This window comes from Argopecten irradians, chromosome 9, assembly GCF_041381155.1.
Source record: "Argopecten irradians isolate NY chromosome 9, Ai_NY, whole genome shotgun sequence".
Lineage (NCBI taxonomy): Eukaryota > Metazoa > Mollusca > Bivalvia > Pectinida > Pectinidae > Argopecten > Argopecten irradians.
Window position 1 is genome coordinate 31100425 of NC_091142.1, and position 23859 is coordinate 31124283.

The 23859-nt window shown below is 34.4% G+C and overlaps 2 protein-coding genes across 3 annotated transcripts in view; one reads left to right on the top strand and one right to left on the bottom strand.

Moving 5' to 3' along the window:
* The window catches only part of LOC138332071 (uncharacterized), a 43802-nt gene that overhangs the window by 13598 nt on the left and 6345 nt on the right, over positions 1 to 23859 (bottom strand). For both annotated transcript variants that reach the window (XM_069280019.1, XM_069280020.1), the window contains exon 2: positions 3389 to 3714. In XM_069280019.1, the coding sequence (XP_069136120.1) occupies positions 3389 to 3713 (325 nt within the window). In that variant the 5' untranslated portion in view covers position 3714. The remainder of the gene's footprint in view (positions 1 to 3388; positions 3715 to 23859) is intronic.
* On the top strand, positions 21104 to 22532 carry LOC138330698 (chorion peroxidase-like). The gene is made up of 3 exons (XM_069278237.1): positions 21104 to 21296; positions 21958 to 22090; positions 22292 to 22532. Exons 1-3 carry the CDS (start codon positions 21104 to 21106, stop codon positions 22530 to 22532), a joined length of 567 nt encoding a protein of 188 aa, XP_069134338.1.

The following is a 23859-nucleotide window of genomic DNA, read 5'->3' on the forward strand; positions in this document are numbered from 1 at the left end:
ACTTAACACTATCCTGTTTATCTTTCTATGGAACAGTAAGGTAGATAAAATAAAGAGGGATGTCTTGGTGCAAAATTTTAATGAAGGCGGTCTAAAAATGGTAAATGTAAAACTATTTATTGATTCTTTGAAACTTACTTAGGTAAACCGGCTTTTAAAAAAGACATGCAAGTGGCAAATTATTTTTAAATCACATACTGATTTGCAAAAGTTATCAATATGCGGTAGTGAGTATATTGAGGAATGTAGGTCACATTGCAGGCATAATTTCTGGAAAGATGTTTTTAAAGCATGGAAAAAATTCAATGACGTAGAGGGGCTGAGAGAAAAAATAGATATATTATCATGTACACAGACAAAGCCATTATGGTATAATAAAGATATAACTATTGGAGGAAAGGTAGTTTTTTATAAGTCCTGGTATGATAGAGGTGTAACAATAATTAATGATTTAGTAAAAGATCCCACTACATGTTCTTTCTATACATATCAAGAATTCATGCATGTGTATAATATCAATATAAATTTCCTTCAATTTCAGGGTATAATCTCATCTATCAAAAGACTTTTAACGAGACTTAATGTTGTAAATATGAACCATGAAATAGTCTATCCAATTATCCCTAATAATATCTTACTTTTTATGAAAAATTTAAATGGGACAAAAGATTTTTATAATATTATGGTTAAAAATAATCTCATTTCAACTGGTAGAAGAAAATGGGATGATCTATTTGAAGATATTGAACTAAATTGGGTCAACATATATAATAATCCTTTCAAGGTTACTAAAAACACAAAACTACAATGGTTTCAGTATAGGATAGTACAAAATATTTTAACAACAAACACGTTTTTATGTAAAGTAGGATTAGCCAATAATCCAATATGTAACTTGTGCAATCTTGAAAGAGAAACCATTGTCCATATTCTTTGGGAATGCAGAGAAACTCAGAGATTTTTGCAAAGCGTAGAGACATTCCTGGATGCACTCTATATCCCGTTTCAATACAATAAACAAAGCTTTCTTTTTGGTTTGTTTTTACAAAATAGATATCATACTATAAATAGAGTAGACAATGAAATTTTGATTATTATTAAGTATTACATATACAAAACCAGATGTTTGCATAAAATTTCCACTTGCTCTACTCAACTTAATTAAAGAACATTACATTTCTCAAAAACATATTGCCAATAGTAAAGGTGGAGGTGCTCAGCGGAAATGTGAAAATGAATGGAGAAAATGGGAAAAACTTATTGATTTAGCTGACTAGTTAACTATTTGTATGTTTCTTTATTTAATGCGACAATCTATGATAGTCATGTCATGGCAATATATACATGTAACTATGTATCATGTACTATAACTTTTTTACCATGTACATAAATTAGTTATCCTTCATTGAGCTCCTGGAGTTTATAACACCACATAAATCTTGTTTCGATCTCTAGTCCTCTCTCTCTCTCTCTCTCTCTCTCTCTCTCGATCTCCCTCCCTCTTTCTCTCCTTCTCTAATATGTATCATACCCTTTTCCTTAGAGTGCTTGTGTAAGAACTTGCGTGCGAGGGGGTGTATGTAGGCGTGTGTGGCGTATGTGTGTCTGTGTGGATGTGGGAGTGAGGACCATGTTCGTAAAAAGAAGCTGCTACTGCAGATGATGATGAATGATGATGAACAATAATGATGTAGATGAATGAAGCTGATGCATCAGACAATGATGATGGTGTATGAAACTGTGACTGTAAATGATAATGATGGTGATGATGATTATGATTTAAGAATGGTAATAACGATGACTATTAGGAATGTTGCTGCTGAAGATGATGATGATGATGATGATGAATGGTGATGGTGCTGGTGAAGATGATAATGGTTGCTGATGATGATGATGATGATGATGATGATGAATGGTGATGATGAATGGTGATGATGATGATGATGAATGGCGATGAATGGTGATGATGATGATGATGAATGGTGATAATGATGATTAATGGTGATGGTGATGATGATGATTATGATGATGACGATGAATGGTGATGGTGATGATGATGAATGATGATGATGATGATGAATGGTGATGATGATGAATGGTGATGGTGATGATGATGAATGGTGATGGTGATGATGATGAATGGTGATGATGATGATGAAGATGATGATGATGATGAATGAAGCTGATGCATCAGATTATGATGATGATGGTGAATGAAACTGATGTGGCAGATGATGAGTGATGATAATCTTTTGTTTTGTATTTGTAAAAATGCTTTGGAAAAATAAAATAATTATAAAAAAAAAATCACTTTTAAAAACAGGAGCAGACGATTTAGTATTTTTCTTCAGTGACAAAAGTTACTTAATTTACACCATTACCGCCAGTGAAAAGTTTGAGCTTCTAAGTTTACTTCTAGTTGAAAATATAAAAAATAATTAATTGCATCCCGAAAAAATTCCGTGACACTATATCCTATATTGAATAAAGTACTGATTGCTCATGCACCAAGGGCAAAATAAATTATTTTGTATTATTTTTTGTGTTCATTAGACATATATATACACGATTAAACACCAATTATCGTTCAATTGATGAATATCATTTATGCTATGTCAGCGGTGGAGCATCTTTAAATAATCATCTACTGTAAAATTGTATATTTTGCTTGGGAAAAGAAATGGTGAAAAATACATTGCCACAAAAATGTGTCAAATCATGCAGGTGAAGCAGAACCAAGTAGATTTCGATCGTGAGGACATTATATTATAATTATATTGTCGTTATTCCAAGAAACGCAAAATGAAGTCGCCGTGAAAATAAGTTGTTTTACAGTACAATCTGGGCCCGGCACCATTAAACTATTCTCAGACAGATTTTTCACTCAGGTATATGATTTTACACAGATTTGAGTAAAAACCTGTATGAGAAAGTTTTATGGTGCCGGGCCCTAAATGATTTGAATTAAACTTATCTGACTGTGGGAATTCAAGAATCACAGAATGACAGTTTATTTACCCCTTCGTAGCCATACCCCAATACTGAGGGAAAAATATTGTTCTGTGAAGGAAGTTGCAGCTATTTGTGTTGAAAGCCTTATTTAGATTTATTGACAAAATGCAAGATAGTCACTTACTGTAAATTCAGTCTAAAATACAACAGGCTCCTGGGACAGTCTAAAAGATCACCTGACATATATGACACATTTGTACCGTTATATATAGGCTATAGTGACCTTTGAATGCTTAGCGCAGCAGTTGTCACCTAAATTCATCAGTGATTTCAAAAGCCCCCCACATCTGATGATAGTTGGCTTAATATAAAATTATTTTCAGAATTAACTAGATAATATATTCCACCTGAATGATGTTAACTAAACACATGCTACCTTTTGGTTCTAGTTGATCTACGTATGGTGTCGACTGGTTTATTCCTTTCATATCTATAACATAATCAGATTCTGATCTACTACTGGCTTGGCTCTTTAATATCTGAAAGTAGCTTTCTGGCTGATCTTCAGAAGGTTCTGCAGCAGTTGCACCAAGACCATAAGAAAAACAACCATTCCCATGCGATGAGGCCATATCATGTTGGCCATTCTCCGTATTGGTTGCTGTTCCAACTTGAGGTATGTATTCTCCTTGGTCATCTTGTCTGGTCGAACTAAATGAGTGTCCAGTTTCTTCCTGTTTTAGTTTGATATTCTCTGCCATTCTGCAAACAAGAAACAAAATCCACTGTCACCTGAGTTCTGATTCAATCGAAGTCCCATAATGTTTTTTATGATTTTTCTACAAACTAAGAAAAAAAATGGATTGTTTTAGAATATAGGTTGTAGTTGTAAAGGTTGGCATGTCAAAGATGCAGATAGATGATGATTAGAATGAAGAGTTGAACGTTAGAGTCTGACGTTGATGGTTAAAAATGGACAGAGAGACCGAGATAGTTGAGGGGTAGAACTCAAAAAGAATGAACCAAGAAATAGAGAGACAAAAGGAAAATGTTTCCTGTTAAACAATATGTACAAGGATGTTGTATAAGTGTAGTAAAAATATGTAAATAAATCTAAATGGAATCAACATGGTGTTGTGTGTATGATCTGGACGATCCCATTAAGATAATAACTGTTTCAGTAGAGCATCCCCAAGAAACAGTGTTATAAAACCATCAATATCAACGATCTATGGTCAGAAGAAATGAAAGTTGTTACAGAATGTAGCCCTGGAGAACACCTTTGTGATACAAAAAAATTATGTTAAAGTAAAATAAGCAGTGTTCCAGAAACCTGTTTGATTTCCCAATACAATTGAAATTTGATTTGAAAAATGGTTTCATCAGGAAACCAAAATATTAATGCACTTCTCATTTATAATCTGCATATAGATCCTGATTAATTCCATGCACTTGACTATGCTTATTATTGAAAGGCTTCAGAGCATCTAATATTTGCTGTAATTGATCGGATGTTTCTGCAAATAGCACTGTATATTCGGTATACATTAAAAGAAATATACTAATCAAGACGTCACGTGGTTACTGTTCAGTCGGGTATTTTTTGCTCTGCAAAAAAACACTCATTTCACCTATTTCTAGATGGTTTTATGAACAGACTTTTGGTCCTATCGTTTTTGATAGAAAGGACAGTAAGAATATGGGACTTTTTCTGGAAATTGTATATCTGAAAATGTGATTTGAACCGATTTGATTCTGGAACATGGAATGAAATCACCACTGTGACTACTACTCACGACATACATGTAGCTATATTGGTACCTACACGTACACCTGGCCACTATATCTCTCTATACATTCTGTGTTGGACTAGTACGCTTTGTTAGCTTAATCATGCCGGCTAGAGGGAGTGCAGCAAGTAAAGATCGAAGGCTAAGTAGTTTTGGAACTGAGGGAAAGGATAGAAAGACATTGGAAGATCGACTAGATGAACTTCTCTCTTCTATGTTAACTCGGGAGTATCTCGACAAGACGATTTCCAAGCTGAAAGCTGACATATGTGCCGAGAATCAGGAAATCACTGATCGTCTAGAGAGAAGGATCGTAGCCCTCGAGTCGGACAATGGCGATCTACGGAGGACGGTTGAAAGCTTGGAAGAAGAAATTGCAAGATTACATGCAGCCAGAAACCGTACGGAAACCAAACTGAACGACCTGGAACAACACGGGAGGAAGGATTCTCTCCGGATCATGGGTCTAGAAGATACGTCCGAGAAGGAGACGGTAGAGGAATGTGTCGAAAAAATTGTGGACTTTGTGACAGATAAACTCAGTGTTCCGCTCAAGAAGGAGGAAATTAACATAGCCCATAGACTTGGAGGTTTTAATCGCGCGAAACCGAGGAACGTCATCGTGAAATTTACCACAAGGAGGAAGAAGCACGAGATCATACGCGCGCGCAGAAAACTTAGAGACACAGGATATGTCATTGTGGAGGACCTTACGCGCGATAATCAACGTGTTTTGAAGGACGCTTTTAAGTTGGAGTCTGTTAAAAACACTTACAGTGTGGACGGAAAACTTTTCGCGATTCTGACGAATGGAAAGAAACGGAGACTCTTTATTGACACGCCGTTAGAGTCTAGGTATCTTATGGATGACGAAAATTTTCGAAGATGGTAGTTATATATGTACATTGATATGTTCATTGTATGCACTGACACTAGAACGGTTGGTAAGGACATAAGGCACATCGATGTGCCACCAACCTGTGTATTAACTGCTGTGTATATATTGTTGTTTCCTTTTGTGTTCAATATTGTGTATAAGTGGTGTGATTGTATGATTCGTACGGATTATATAAACAAAGGATGGATGAAAAGTTTCCATAAATATGCGGTAAGTGAATATACAATTTACATGTAAATTATCTATTTACTTATCTGAACCTACATGTACATGTACGTATTATGGTATTGTGATTTTTTAAACTTGCTAGTTATCTTTCTCATTCATATCAGAAACTTTTTTTCTTATCTAATATATACAAACGTATATGTATGTTTATGATCATATATCATTGATATGCGCTTATCAGGGTAATTCCTTTTCTGTTATAACTGTACATTGTACATTGTAATACAAAGTGGTTATTCTCAGAGTCATTGAAGATGAAGTGCTAAAATTTTAACCGGATTAAAATGCATTCGTATGTGTTTTTATATATATATAATCGTTAAGAATAACATCAGGATTTCAGTGGTTGCTTTTTTTTTTTTTTTCAGTACTGTAAAAATTGGATTCTTTTTGAAATCCGTAATATAATAGATATCTGTCATATTTTATATATTGTCAGTACACTACTCCTTCATTTTTTTCGTAATACTATAAGAGATTAATCTCCTCTAATTAAACTATTTGTGTATAATTTTCGAGAATCGTATTAGTCTTATTAAGTTATTTGAGTTGTTTACTGTGCTATATTGGTGAATGTGACCATCATATCCGGAAATATTTTAAAACCGGATCAGAGAATTATTAAGCCTAGTCTTTGTCGGCTCAGCGCTTGAGGCTTGTAGTCAAGAAACATTGTGTTATGAAGGCGTCTGGTTGACACTGATATCATAATTCATCTTTGCGGTGTGAGTGAAACATGGTCAGATGGCCATGGTGTGTCCGTGGGTTTTTTTGGAAGAATCTGTCGTACATGTATGTCAGGTAGTAGTCTTTGATGTCGCCCAATTTGATAATGTTTTTAAACTCTCTTTTTGTATTTCTTTCCTCTTTCTGTAATCTTTCATCTCCCTACTCTTTTAGGCTGGAAACGGTGGAACTTAAGTATTTCATAAGAAAGTCAAAGTGGAAGGTGTGAGGCTAGTCTCGGCTAATGTGCAAGGTCTTTCGAATAGAATAAAACGTAAAGATGTATTTTCTTATCTTAGAGACACGAATAAGCATATCTTTTGTCTACAAGATACACATTTTACTGCGGACAATGAAGAAATTATTAGGAATGAATGGGGTTACGAATCGTATTTTTCGTCTTTTCGTGGGAATGCGCGTGGAGTAGCAATTCTTTTCAGTAGTAACTTTGAGTTTAAAGTTCACAAGGAGAAGAAAGATTTATCTGGAAATTTTTTAGCTTTAGACATAGAAATCGATTCTGCACATATTGCACTTATTAATATTTATGGTCCTAATCAGGATAGTCCAGACTTCTATTCAAAAATCTCCGATGTTATTGAAGACTTTGGCCATAATCATGTTATTGTTTGTGGCGACTTTAACCTTGTTTTAAATCCAACTCTTGATTATGATAATACATACAAGAATATAAATAATCCAAAAGCCAGGGAAAAAGTATTAGATATAATAGAAAACTTTGGTCTTATAGATGTCTTTAGAGAACAACACGAAAATGTTAGGAGATATACTTGGAGGAAAAAAAATCCAGTGAAACAAGCACGTCTTGATTTTTTCATTGTTTCAGAGAGTTTACTGCCAAGTATTGACCAGTCAGGCATAGATTCTGGGTATAGATCAGATCATTCATTTCCAAATATATCTCTTACAATAAATGAATTCAAAAGGGGTAAAGGTACTTGGAAAATTAATAATTCTCTTCTGTATGACCAAGATTATCTGCATTTAGTTAATAATTGCATTAGCAAAGTGAAAAAGCAATACTGTTTACCAGTTTATCTTTTAAATAATATTGAAAACATTGCTAATTCCGAGATTCAATTTTCTATTGATGATCAACTATTTTTAGAAACCTTGCTCATGGAAATCCGAGGATGTACAATTTCATATGCATCATATAAGAAAAAACAAGAAAACTGTAGAGAAGATAATCTAAAGAAAGAGATACAAAAACTTGAGGCACAGGAAAACACTAATTTAGATGAATTAAATGATAAGAAAAAGGATTTAGAGAGGATAAGATCACATAAGATAAAAGGTAGTATTATAAGATCAAGAGTAAAATGGGCAGAAGAAGGGGAAAAACCAACTAGTTATTTTTTCAGTTTGGAAAATAGAAACTATACCTCAAAAATAATACCAAAACTGCAGACTCCAAGTAACAAGGTATTAACAAAACAAGAAGATATTTTGGAGGAAGTATGTTCATTTTATAAAACTCTCTATGGTGTTCCGGAAAATACAGATCTAGAAGATAATATACAAAATATGAATTTATCAAACTATCTTAATTATAATGAAATGCCTAAGTTATCTCAAGAAGAATCTGATCATTTGGAAGGGGAAATCTCATATCAAGAGGCAGGACAAACTTTAAAATTTATGAAAAATAATAAAAGTCCAGGATCAGATGGATTTACTACAGAATTTTTTAAATGTTTCTGGGGAAAATTGGGGGATTTTATTGTAAGATCAATAAATTTTGGCTACCGTTCAGGGCAACTTTCTATCACACAGAGACAAGGAATTATAACTTGCATACCAAAAGCAGATAAACCTAGGCATTTCATTAAAAATTGGAGACCTATATCACTTTTAAACATTGTTTATAAGATTGCATCTGGTACTATTGCTAATAGAATAAAAACCGTTCTTAATAAATTAATAAGTGATGATCAAACTGGTTTTATTTCTGGGCGTTATATTGGAGTAAATACTAGATTAATATATGATATTATGCATTATACTGAGGAAAATGACATACCAGGCATGCTTTTGATGATTGATTTTGAGAAGGCCTTTGATTCGGTGTCGTGGCTATTTATAGAAAAAGTTCTTCTTTTATTTGGTTTCGGAAATAGTATTATAAACTGGTTTAAAACTCTACATTGTAATGTACAATCTGCTATTAATCAGGGTGGAAATATCTCTTCTTTCTTTGGTATTGGGAGGGGCTGCCGTCAGGGGGATCCTATCGCACCATATTTGTTTATTCTTTGTGCTGAAATTCTAGCTATAAAACTGCGAAATAATAAAGATATAAAAGGAGTAAATGTTGAAAATTGTCCTATTTTGTTATCTCAGTATGCAGATGATACTTCACTTATACTCGACGGTTCGGAGAAATCTCTAAAAGAATCAATTATGGAACTTAATAGATTTGCAAAAATTTCTGGACTTAAAATGAATGTTGATAAAACGCAAGTGATTTGGATTGGTAGCAAGAAATATAGTGAAGACTCTTTTTTACCAGAACTTAAATTACAGTGGGGGAAGGAAAAATTCGAATTGCTAGGTATTGTTTTTAGTGTAAATCTCCATGAAATGCCAAAACTTAACTTTGACAAAAAACTAATCAGACTAAAATCTTTGTTAAAAGTATGGAAAAGAAGATCTTTAACACCTATAGGAAAAATTCACATTATTAAATCCCTACTTATCTCACAATTCAATCATCTTTTTATATCTCTTCCCAATCCAGATAATAAATTTATAAGCAAACTTAATTCAGTATTATTTGACTATTTATGGAATGGGAAACCTGACAAAATTAAAAGGGAGACAACCACACAAAATTATGCAAATGGAGGATTGAAAATGATAAATACCATAGCTTTTATAAATTCTCTTAAACTTACATGGGTAAGAAGACTTTATCAGACTAAAGAGAAATGGCAGACAATTCTAAAAACTTTTATCAATATTGATCTTCTTTCAAATTGTGGTTCGGAATATATAAAGATGTGTGAAAATAAATGTAAAAATAAATTCTGGAGTGATGTTTTTAAATCGTGGTATATGTTAAGCTCAAAATATAACGAGAAAATCTGTCAGGAAAACATTTTGATGGCTCCTATTTGGTATAACAGTGATATTAAGGTGGATAGGAAGATAATCTTCTATAAAAACTATTATCAGAAAGGTGTGTGTATCATAAATGACATTGTTAAGAGTGTAGAAGGAAGTTTATTTTACACATATCAAGAATTTATTCAGATTTACCAAGTTAACACAAATTTTTTACAGTACCAAGGTCTTGTTTCAGCTACCAAAAAACTAATTTCTTCATATGATTTACAAAGAAAACAAATTCATTATCCATATATGCCTATTAATCTGCAACTCTTTCTCAAAGATAGAAAAGGATCAAAACTGTTTTATAACTTTTTAAACAAGTCCGATATAATACCGTCCGGTCCTAGAAAATGGAATGCAATTTTTAACAATATAGATCATGAAACTTGGTGTAAAATATATAAAATTCCATTTAATGTTACAACAAATGCTAAACTACAGTGGTTCCAATATAGATTAATCCATTATATTTTGGCAACAAATTCATTTTTGTTTAAAATCAGAGTAGTTATCTCCCCTCTTTGTGTACTCTGCAATACTGAGCCTGAAACTATTACACACTTGTTATGGGAGTGTGACGAAGTGCAAGGATTACTTGAAAGTTTTGACACATTATTACAAGCTCTCTTAATTCCCTTTTCTGTTAATAAAAAATCCTTTCTTTTTGGACTCTTGCATGAAAATTATCTCCATAGTAATAGAGTGGACAATGAAATTATCATAATTATAAAGCAATACATTTACAGAATGAGATGTTTACACAACTCATTAAGCATCAACGCTCTTATCAACACAATTAAAGACCATTATACAATTCAAAAATATATTTCAAATAGTAAAGATGAAAAAGTAAAACTTAAATTTGAAAATGAATGGAGAAAATGGGAAAAACTAATCAAGTTATAATTGCACTTTGTCACACATTTACTTTATTAAACTTTTTAAATCCATATTTATAATTTGTTTATTTTATTTCATTTTATCCCCCCCCCCCCCCTTCCCCTTTCCCTGCACAAAGCCGAAATAGCTTTTTTTTTTTTTTTTTTTTTTTTTTTGATTAAAGATTTTTTATACAGTTATAATTGTTCCTCCGTCTCCATCCTACCTAGACTCTTAACTTTTTTTTTCTTTTTTCTTTCTTTTCATTTTCCTTTTTCTTTCTTTATAACTCTATCACTTTTTCTTTTTCTTCTAATCCTGTCTTTGATTCCTTTCCTTAATATTCAGTACAATATAATTTTTCCCCTCATCTCCAAACTCCTAATTCGTATAATTTTTTCTACGTATGTACTAGAAATTTAAGTTTTGTATTTGTATGTATGTGAATGTATATGCATGTGTTAAATATATGAGTGTATGTTTTTTACGTAAGTATGTATGTGTTTGAGAGTCTATTGAGTGTATTTGTATATTTAATTGATTTACTGAATGAAAATCACGAAAAAAAAGATAATTATAAAAAAAAAAAAAAACCCTATCTGCAGGGCCAAATTATAATTCATATAATTCAATAAACAAAAAGTGATGCATTCTGTTATCTTTAAAAACAATTTGTATCACTTTTCTTTCGAAAACTTTATCTTGATACCATAATTGTAATATTAATTTCTGAAGCGATATATTCGCACTGCAGGTACAGCATAAGTAGTGTACCTGCTGCCGCTATTGGATGATCTTAAAGGCGATGACGTAAGCAACATTTGTTTTAAGCTCTAATTTTATATAGCACATAATGCCATGGAATTGTTTCGGGATGCAATTGATTAATTATAATATTTTTATCTTGACGTAAAATTAGAAGCTCAAACTTTTCAATAGTGGTCATGGTGTAAAGTAGGTAACTGAAGAAAAAATACTCAATCATCTCCTGCTGTTTGTTTATAAAGGGAAATAACATTTGTCAGCGGTGGGGTTTCTTTAAATAAAAAGAAACGCTTACAGTTGTAGTCTTCGAATTAGTTAATATCTTGGTCACTGAACTGTAACAGTTTACTATATTGACAATTGTTTCGGAGGTAAAATGTTATAGATATGCCTTATTTAGATACGAAATAATTATGAAATTATTTCATATTAATTGGAATAGATATCAAATACTTTATATTACGTCTAACGTGTGTTTCTTGTTTTTACCAATAAATATAATACTCATTTTTTTTCAGCATTTCAACATTAACATTGATAATTCAAAACGTAAACTTATCGTAGGAAACGGAAAAAAGAGCAGAAACTACCACTATTATAGACTTTGATGTGTCTCGGGGACACTGAAACCCAGGGGTGAACGCTAAACCCAAAGGCCAAAAGTGAGGCGGTGCCAAGGGAGGTATAAGAAAACAACAATCTGATTGAAATACAGATCCTTATAACCACTCCGTTATATAAAGGATCTGACAATATCCCATAGGGGGTCACGTCCAAATGACCTTTATACCACGTGGTCTTCATATAAGATATATTTTCTACATCTTGTCACATCCTTTGAAAACGATATTTCGTCCCAGTGTACCGATACAATCAGCTGTATTGTGCACTTTGGGCGAGATGACTACTTAAACCAAAATAATTCTGACAGTATTTTCAAACTATTTCGTCCCTGAAATTCACTGTCAAAATTTTGCAAGTAGCAATTTGATTGGCCATTTGCAAAGGTCACCTGGACATGACCCCTAACGGGATTTTCTCAGATCCTCTTTATCAAACGTAGTGATAATAAGAATCTGCATTTTAATCAGATTGAGAAAACAACCTCAATAAAGAAGAAGAGAAAAAATAAGATCCTAAATTCAGTCGCCTTTTATCGACCCGAAAAATAACAACATTTGTCGGGACCATGTCAGGATCATTTCAGTCAAGTTTCAGCCAGCAGGGGTCAACAAACGTTTAAATAATCTAAACACAACTTGTTTCCCAATTTAAAGTACGGTCATTTCCTATTTGCTTTATTTAAAGATGCCCCACCGCCGACAGAGCATAAATGATACTCATCACTTGAACAATATTTGGGGTTTTATCGTTTATATATATGTCTAATTAACACAAAATATATCATAAAAAAAATATTGCGTCTTAGGTGCATGCGCAATCATTACTTCATTCAATATAGAATATAGTGCCACGGATTTTTTTCGGGATGCAATTAATTATTTTTTCATATTTTGAACTTGAAGTAAAATAAGAAGCTCTAACTTTTCAATGGTGGTAATGGTGTAAAGTAAGTAATTTTTGTAACTGGAGAAAAAATACTTAATCGTCTTCTCTTGTTTTTGATAGTGAAAAAATACCATTTGTCAGCAGTGGAGCATCTTTAATGGAGTATAGTCTATTAAATTATGTATGTACTTAAAATTTAGATTGAAATGAAAATTCATCATTATGAATTCATTTGTTATTTGTATGACAATTTTAACACGGTCACACTATTACATGTGCTTCAATGAAGGTTGTAGGCATCATTTATACTACTTTGTTCTCTCACTCGTTTTTATCATATTCTTTAAAAGCCATATTCAACTCTTTAAAGACTGACTGTTTTACGAGTTATTAATACATTTCCTGTGTTGACTAACAGCAAATTATAAACCCAAAATACAGATAAGAAAATACATTAGGGATGTTACATTCAGTCAATTGTTTTGATACAGAGCTTTGATTTCAAACAGATGTTGAATCATCGCCATAAAAAGTAAACAATGTGCGTTACTTTCAAAATTCTCAGGATTAATTTTGCTTGTCAGTGTTATAAAATATGCGTCTTTCACAATTCAATTACCATGCTTTTATAATCAAAAGAGAATGCATATGAGTCACTCAGACTTTAGTTCAGATAACCCTAAGTAACTAATCCCTTAAGTCCCAGGGATTATCGCCTCCTTTGGCCGCCACCTCTACCCCACCAGAAGTTATGCAGCCTCTGGCTTGAGAACCTTTCCGTCCAGTGTTTCAGCAATTTCATTTAGTTCCACGAGTGCTTTTGGCTAGTATTAATAATGTTTGGAATATGTCCTGAATCTGTTTCATAATTTGATTTTGATTATCATTTATAGCGGTTGAAACATCCAACTCCAACCTACTAGCAAGCTACGCAATGTATCACAATCAACTGATCTACAACATCTTTGATTTTTGCAGCCACATCAATGGGCTTGCCAAGATTGCTTTTTCCAGTTCAAAAACTAGTCTCTGACACGTATGTTTGATAGTTGGTAGAATTGCATGTGCATGTTCTAAACTTTCGTTGCTTACATATTTGTTCACTGGTTCTCGATCATCTACACATCTCAAATATAATAACTCATTTTCAGTAATAGAGGTATATGTGGCTCCATCTATGAGCACCGATATGAATTTTATCTGCTGCAACCTTTTCAGTGTTGATTGGTTAAAATATCAAAACAAATCTGCATTGCAAATCTGAAATTGAATACGATGTAGAAGACAGCATTTTCCAATCGTCTGTACATAATATATCGTATTCAATATAAAAATGACATTTTAACAGGATGTTGAAAGTTATATTAACAATTTCCTAAATTAATTTTCACAAATGATTGAAGAATTATTATTTTTTTCATACATATTTTTTATTTTCAAATATTTTACATATATAGATACATGGTTAATTCACTCACACCATATTCCTCTACTCACAACATATTCAGCATAATTTTAATATATTGCCATCTTCATGTAGTATAATCATCCTCAAAAATTGACCATCACATTCACATCCCTCAGCCTCATCAATGATCATCATTCATACTCACATCGTCATTAATTAAGCATACCAATATATTATTAACTCGTCCAAGACAATCATACTCAATCGACCCACTCACATCCGCTTTCAACATGACATGAATATAATATTTTCATCCTGAATCATCATCCTTATACATTGTAGCATCAATCAATATATACACATACATCATCGTTCAATATGATATCAATAAAGTTATCATCCTCATCAACGGTCAACAAACACATCATCATTCATTATAAAATCACTGTATCATTTCTATACTTATCATCAACACAATTACATTATTCATCCTTATCAATTCTCTATCACTCTACAAGCATACTACCATAACATTACATTTCAATATAAAGTATCATTAGCCCTGCAGGCAGGGCGTTAGAATTGTACCTGCTGCCCCTATTGCATGATCGTGAAAGGCGACTAAATTTAGGATCTTATTTTTCTCTTCTTCCTATCTGACTTTATCTTTCCTAATGCCTCCCTTGGCACCGCCTCACTTTTGTCCTTGAGTTGAGCGTTCGACCCTGTGAGGAAGGCTGGGTTCTGTCCCCTGGCCGAGACACACCAAAGTCTATACAAGAGGCCCAAGAGGCCTTGACGGTCACCTGTGTGCTGCTACAGAAAAGCATTGCAAAGTTGGTTCAAATCTGTAAAAAGTATTTACGAATTAGAATAAACTTTAAAGTTGAACCTTTTAGAATTTTGATTTTTTGTTTTTCAATTTGATAGTGTATTATTTTACCAAACCTAATGCTTAAAATTCCAATTTTCTTTGGCAATGTTAAACAACAAAACCAAACAAGAAGTCAGTCATTAATGTCAGTGATTTTATAAATTTCACTTTTTAATCTATGAAGATTATTTGGTTCCATCAAATCTGTGAATTCAGAATAAGATTTTTGAAGTTTTAGCCTATTTCACCCCTTTTGGCCCCATCCCTCTGGCCCCTGGGGGTCGGCAAGGCCAGGACAAATATGGATTTGGTGTTAAAATGCTATTTCAGGCTAATAATTCTAACCCAGTTTGACTAATTTCCTATGAAAACAAAGCAAATAATGTTCATAAAGTGTTTTTCCAATATACCCAAAAAAATAAAAAAAATAAACTATAGTAAACTTGACGCCCTACCCAGGGGAAAATCTGAGATCCCAGGGCCATGAAATTCACAATTTTTGTAAAGGGCCTTAAGACCTTCCAATCTATGAAGAGTATCAGGTTCCATCAAATCTGTGAATTCAGAAGAAGATTTTTGAAGTTTTAGCCTTATTTGACCCTTTTTGGCCCCGCCCCTAACCCCCTGGGGGTCGGCCAGGACCAATATGGATATGACGATAAAATGCTATCTCAGGCTAAACATTCTAACCCAGTTTGACTAATTTCCTATGGAAAATAAGCAAAAAATATTCATAAATGTGTTTTTCCTATATAAACTATAGTAAACTTGACGCCCTACCCAGGGGAAAATCTGAGATCCCAGGGCCATGAAATTCACAATTTTTGTAGAGGGCCTTAAGACCTTCCAAGCTATGAAGAGTATCAGGTTCCATCAAATCTGCGAATTCAGAAGAATATTTTTGAAGTTTTAGCCTATTTGACCCTTTTTTTGGCCCCACCCCTAAGGCCCCTGGGGGTCAGCCAGGACCAATATGGATATGACGATAAAATGCTATCTCAGGCTAAACATTCTAACCCAGTTTGACTAAATTCCTATGAAAAATAAGCAAAAAATATTCATAAATGTGTTTTTCCTATATAAACTATAGTAAACTTGACCCCCTCCCCAGGGGGAAACATGAGACCCCAGGGTCATATAATTCACAATTTTTGTAAAGGACCTTAAGACCTTTCCATCTATGAAGAGTATTTGATTCTACCAGTTCCAGAATTTTAGATCCCAGGGCCATGAAATTCAAAATTTTTTAGCCTATTTGACCCCTTTTGGACCCACCCCTAAGGCCCCTGGGAGTCAGTCATGGAAAATTTGTTACTAGAATTCAATGGCCATTTCATAGGGATAATTCTGACAACATTTGACTAATTTTCTATTATAAATGACCAAGTAATGCTCCAAAACTATATAAACTATAGTAAATTTAACCCCCTCCCCAGGGGAAAACCTGAGACCCCAGGGTCATATAATTCACAATTTTTGTAGAGGGCCTTGAGACCTTTCTATTTATGAAGAGTATTTGATTCTACCACATCTGTGAGTGGAGAAGAAGATTTTTGAAATTTTAGTCAATTTTACCCCTTTTGGCCCCTCCCATAGCCCCCTGGGGGGTGGGGGGGTCATATAATTGACAATTTTGATTGACCATATGCCTTAGAAGGTTTGTGCAAAATTTCATTGAAATTGCTTCAGCGGTTTTTGAGAAGAAGTCGAAAATGTAAATTGTTTACGAACACACGACGCACGACGACGGAAAAAAGGCGATTAGAATAGGTCACTTGAGACTTCGTCTCAGGTGACCTAAAAAGTGGTAGTTTCTGCTGCTGCTTGGCGCTAAGCATTAAGGGAATGGGACGACTGGTTCGCCCGTTGTCAGTATAATGTGACCGGGTGAGGTGTGTTGCTTGGTGTCTTCGGCGGCATGCTTCAGTGATATAGCACTATAAAAAGGGCAATAGTTCCACTATAAAAGAAGACACAACAGTAATATACCGCAATCTCCCAAAACACGCACCTCGCACAACATACACGCAACACACCGCATACACGGGAGGCCGTCCTTACATGACCATAGCTGTTAATAGGACGTTAATTAATCAAACAAACAAACAAATTATTAGCATGCCCTAATCATTATCATACTTTTTAAAGATAATCAAATAAAAAACTAAATCTCTCACACATCGAAACATACTTCCAAAACACTGACAAGTGGACATACTTGAGACACACACGTACAAGACACAAACACACACACACATATAAAAGACACACACAATGAGAGAGAGACAGGGGGAAGAAAGAGAGAGAGAAAGAAAGAGGAGGGGAGAGAGGTCAGACTTTCAGATCTTATGGCTCATTACTTACACAAATAGAAGAGCTTAACTGATATTAATGATGTATGTAATTTTAGTGTGTAGCATGAAAGTTTTATCCACTTTTTTCCATTCGTTAACAAATTTTCCGTAAAAATACTCCCCTTTACTGTAAGCGATGTGTCTCTGTACTTTATAGTAATCTTGAATCAAATTAACCGAAACCATAACATTTAATGAACCATGTAAGCATCTGGTTTTATATATGTAGTATTTAATAAGAATAATTTCATTGTCAATTCTGTTATATAGACCTGTATGTTCAAGCCGATTTATCATTGCTTGTTTATTTACGGCAAAGGGAATAAAAAGAACTTCTAATAAAGTTTCAAAGCTTGTCAGAAAATTTTGAACCTCATTACAATCCCATAAAATATGGATAATTGTCTCCCTTTTTATAAGGCAAAAAGTACAATGTGGGTTATTTGTGAGACCAATCTTGCAAATAAAAGAGTTAGTTGATAAAATGGGATGGTTTATTCGATATTGTAATCATTGAAATTTAGTATTGAGAGTTACCTTGAATGGAAGAGATTTTTTTTTCCATGTGTCATTATTTAAGTCAGATATAGTTCCCCACTTACTCTGAGCAGATATACTGGTGTTTTTCTGTATAGATGTAATAACTACTTTATAAAAGTCCTGAGAACCTTTCTTCTTTTTCAAAATAATTCCAAGATCTGTAGGTATAATTGGGTATGGTAAAACACTGTTTAGAATATGATGGTTTTTAAGGTAATTTTTAATACTTTTCAATAGTCAATGAAACTGAAGATAATTTGTAACATTACCATGTCTCTCACAAAATTCTCCGAAAGAGTAAAAGAAGAAAGAAAGTTTGTATTAAATTTTCCATTTCTTCTGTGAAGTAAATGTCTTGCAAACAGTAAATATTGTAATTTTTTCCCCTTAAATAAGAGAAAACATCCTTCCTTTTTAGTTAATCACCTAACCCCTGACAATTTGTGGTTAAGATTATAATCCCTCCATAATGATTTCGAAAAAATATATTAGACCTAGGTAACCAACTCTACTCAAATCATTATTCTTGGAATTCTTATTCCCAAACATAACAGTAAATAAAACATTTGGTTTAGATGAGTTATCGAACCTGACTACGGTATGGAACGATGATTTGAGCTCCGAAGAATATTCTGAATTGTGATTGAATTATCGCATATTTTGATACAAGATTTTGAGTGCTGTTTAGCAAGCATGCATGAATCTACAAAAGGCCGTACGCGTGAGGTTTAATAGAAATTAACAGCGTTGAATTTTTGAGATATTTTGATTGAAAATGAACAGTGAGCAGGTAATTAATACGCGCACAACTTTCATGTCACCCATCCGTAAACACATTCGCCACTTTTTTCGAGCATGAAAGTACTTTAGTGTGACCGCCTGTACATTAAATGAACCCTGAGTAAATGACCTCTTTAACATCATGAATTAGTTTTAATTATTTCATCAGTTAGATAATTGATAAAAAACAGTTATCTGTTCAGGAAAGTGGACATTTTATAATATAGATATTTCCATATTTTTTATAAATATCTATATTAAATCATCTGTAATCACTCCTGTAAATTAATCCACCCATGTCGAGGCCATTGATCTGTTGTTACTCAAATGCAACAGAATAATGAGTAAATGGCCACACGTTTTTACACACTGTATGACGTTGTCATGAGACCTTTGATTTGTTCGTCTAGTGTCTTGTCGTTTAATTGTTTCCGGCAAAATGCAGATTGCTTGTGTTCTAATTTGCGTTCAATGTTTTCTCTTTCATGACACTTAATTTGCTATTTTTACTCTTGAAATGTGATGTAATTGTATCGAGTCTGAATTTCTTTGTTCCATTAAACGTAGACGATGATTTGTAGGTAAGTAACGAGTATTTCATACAAATGACACAAAACATGTGTCTTCAGAGTCCATCTCCTCAACATCAATTTGGTTATTAAACTTTTCCTTCCATGCTGGAATTAATTTCTTTATCTCTTTTCCTGTTCATATTTTCTCTTTCTAATTTTGTCTTTCTCCGACGTGTCCGTTTTTTTCATTAGCATTTGCGCCGATTGAAAACCAAAATTTTTCAAGCAACATCACAGCTGTTCGCCTCTCCTTTCTACTTTCATTTAAATGTATGTTCGTAATGGTGACGCTTTTGAGTGACCACGTGAAACCAACAGACTTTCGCGATCGGTAACATGACAGATTTAAAAGTTTGACATTTTTTTATTGATACTTGTTATAAATGTTGAATTTTTGAAAAATTTCACAATATTTTTCTATTTGTCCGTCCAGACAAGTGTTCATTTCAATTTTCTGTACATAATTTGTCTGATGACGACGTTTACTTGGACAATCGGACAAGCATGTTTGTCGAACCTTGGCCAAATCGCACAGGTAGAACTTGAAAAGAACTTCAAAATGTGTTTTCAAGATGGCGCCAGTGGCGGCCATTTTCGATATCGGATCGATCCGAAAAATAACAACACTTGGTCTGGACTGTGTCATTATTTTTTCAGGCAAGTTTCAGCGAAATGGCACTGCAAGAACTGGAGAAGAAGTTCAAAATCTGAAAAGCTTACGCACGGCTGACGGTACACGACGACTGACGAAGCATAAAGATTATAGGTCATCCTGACCCTTCTGTTTAGATGACCTAAAAATAGACTGGTTCAACTTTAGATGAAAACACCACACTAATACACCGCAGTATCCCAACACACACACCACACAATACACTGCATACATAGGAGGCCGTCCTTACATAACCCTGGCTGTTAATAGGACGTTATACACGAGAGGCCGTCCTTATATAGCCCTGGCTGTTAATAGGACGTTATACACGAGAGGCCGTCCTTATATAGCCCTGGCTGTTAATAGGACGTTATACACGAGAGGCCGTCCTTACATAGCCCTGGCTGTTAATAGGACGTTATACACGAGAGGCCGTCCTTATATAGCCCTGGCTGTTAATAGGACGTTATACACGAGAGGCCGTCCTTATATAGCCCTGGCTGTTAATAGGACGTTATACACGAGAGGCCGTCCTTATATAGCCCTGGCTGTTAATAGGACGTTATACACGAGAGGCCGTCCTTACATAGCCCTGGCTGTTAATAGGACGTTATACACGAGAGGCCGTCCTTACATAGCCCTGGCTGTTAATAGGACGTAACTGTAGTAAACCAAACCTTAATCACTCAAAAATAATAAAGGTTCGTGTAAGTAACAAAAGGTATAAAATTAAAGCAAAAAAAGAAAATTCAGAATAATGTAAAACGATAATCAAGGTTCGAAAATGATTAAACAAATATTTCATCAACATATACACTAATTAAAGTCCCAGGAATATAGTCCCACCGAGAGAGAAAGCATCCTCTGCTGTGTGAATGACATGTGTCGGGATCCACAAAGGTGAAATGTTGAGCTCCAGAAACCCGACATTGGGTGTGAATAGTATTGTTTTATTGGGGATTTTGAAATGACATTTCATATATATAAAGCAAACTTTCAATCACCTTGCAAACAACTATATTATATTTTTTCAGATTCAAAATGGCGTCTGGATGCAGGACGAGCTTTTTGAGTGTTATGCTAGCACTTTGTCTGTCAGTCTATTTGCTGAATTTGACACATGGGCGTATCACTAACTATGCTGCCTTGCCTAGTTTGATTGCACGCTCTGTGAATATTGCAGTGATGGAACTTCAACAGATGAAACAACTAGAGAGACAACATCACTCTCCAGGTATGAAACTTTGACGTTGTACGATATTTACATCCATAATGTCATTTTAAAATATTAAATGTAAACGTAAGTTACTGTCTCATTTAATACAATAATGTTTTCGTTGTATTTTTCTGTCCTTTTGCAGGTATACCTGGGTATATCATGCTAATGCGAAAATTGCGTCAAAATAGGACGTAAATCGTACTTCATCTTTATCGTTTTCATTTCTCGAAATCGACGTATTATTTTCGATGTAAATTCATACCTCTTATGGCCTAGTATATTTCAGGAGGTTTGACGCCTTGAAACATCTAATTCAACATTCGAAAGTTTCGTATGTTTAGAAACCTTGTACAGTCTATAAAAGTGGTAGTTTCTGCTCCTGGGACGACTGGTCCGCCCGTTGTCAGTATAGTGAAACCGGGTGGGGTGTGTTACTTGGTGTCTTCAGTGATATAGTACTGAAAAAAGGGTAACAGTTCCACAATACAAGAATACACAACACGAATATACCGCTATCTCCTAAAACACGCACCTCGTACAAATGCACGCAACACACAGCATACATGAGAGGCCGTCCTTACATGACCCTGGCTGTTAATAGGACGTTAATTAATCTAACTAACAAACAAAAGTATGATATACGGTTTTATACCTTGTGATTTTGTCTTTATTTCAGGGGGTAGTATGATTGGGCCACCAAGCCGAATGCACCACACCCATATTCTTCCATCAGGAGATACTGCAGTTGTTGCAAACATGAATGATAAAAGCTACATCACTGTCAGAGCCTCCAAGGAACTGGCCCGTCTGTAAGATATTTAACAACCTGCTCTAAAAGTCACTTGTATATATATAACAAGATATTGCATAATGATCCCATCATTTCAAACTACCTAGCGTTTCTTTAGATAGATGTATTTTAAAAAGCTTTCCGGTTTTCATAGGGTACAAACAATTTTATTGTTGTATTTACATTCTGATTTTGACTTTTTATGACGATTACTCTGCAGAACAAATACTCCCTTGCACCTTCTTCGTGCTGATCCTGCCGTGAATTTGGAGTGGCGGAGACAGATCGCTCCACATTGTAACCTGCCTTTAATTCGGTGCAACCCTACAGCCCCCTATCGCACGATTGACGGCACATGTAACAACCTACAGAACCCCACATGGGGAGCTTCCATGAAACCTCAGCTCCGCTATCTTCCACCAGCATATGATGACGGTAGGTGTTATCAAACTAGTAAATAAAAATAAAATGATCAATTTATCACAGATTCTTATTCATTACCATCTATACATATTATATTCTCAAAAAGATTTATAGTTCACTGATCATAGGTCATGATGGCCTATTGCGATAGTCTTGTGTCCGTCGTAGTACGTCGCCCGTCGTCCGTTAACATTTCCTTGTGAACGCGATAACTTGAGTAAATATAAACGGAGCTTGATGAAACTTTTATGTAGACTAACATTGAAGACATCTCGGAAGAGGTCGAAACTCAGCTTTATTTGAGAGTTATTGTCCTTTGCACTAATAATTACTATTGAACCTTGTGAACGCGATAACTTGGGTAAATATAAACCGAGAACCGAGCTAAATGACACTTTGTATGTAGACTAACATTGGAAAGATCTCAGAGTTCGAATATCAGCTTGATTCGAAAGTATTTCACGATGTTTTTGCCCTTTGCACTTAAAATTATTATTATTGGACCTTGTGAACGCGATAACTTAAGTAAATATAAACCGAGCTTTATAAAACTTTGTTTGTAGACTAATATTGAACGATCTCGGACGAGTTAGAAAATCAGAATGATTCAACCGTAATTTACGGAGTTATTGCCCTTCGTAAAAACTTGTGAACACGATAACTTGAGTGAATACAAACCGAGCTTAATGAAATTTTGTTTGTTGACTAACATTGGATAGATCTCAAACGAGTCCAAAAATCAGATTGATCTGACGATAAGTTACGGAGTTGCCCTTTGCACTCATAATTGTAATTGCACATTGTGAATACGATAACTTGAATAAATATGCACTCACATCCATGAAACTTTATTTAGACTAAAATTGGAAATATCTCGGAGTCTCGGACAAGTTTGAAAAATCGACCTGATTAGATCGTAACTTACGGAGTTATTGCCCTTTGCAATTATAATTATTGAATCTTGTGAGAATTATAACTCGAGTAAATATGAACTGAGCTTAATGAAACTTTGTATGAAGAACGTATAGCTAACATATCAGGTGACCGTAAAAGCCCAAGGGCCTTTTGTTTTTGTATTTCTAGGGCGTTAGAATTCACCTGCTGCCCTCCCGTAAAGGCGACTAAATTTAGGATCTTAGCTGTTCTCATCTTCCTGACTGACTTTATCTTAACTAATGTTTACCTTGGCACCGCCTCAATTTTGGCCTTTAGTAGAGCGTTCGCCCCTGGGTTCTGTCCCCTAGCCGAGACACACCAAAGTCTATAAAAGTGGTAGTTTCTGATCCTGCTTAGCGCCCAGCATTCAGGGAGTGAGACGACTGGTTCGCCCGTTGTCAGTATAATGTGACCGGGTGGGATATGTTG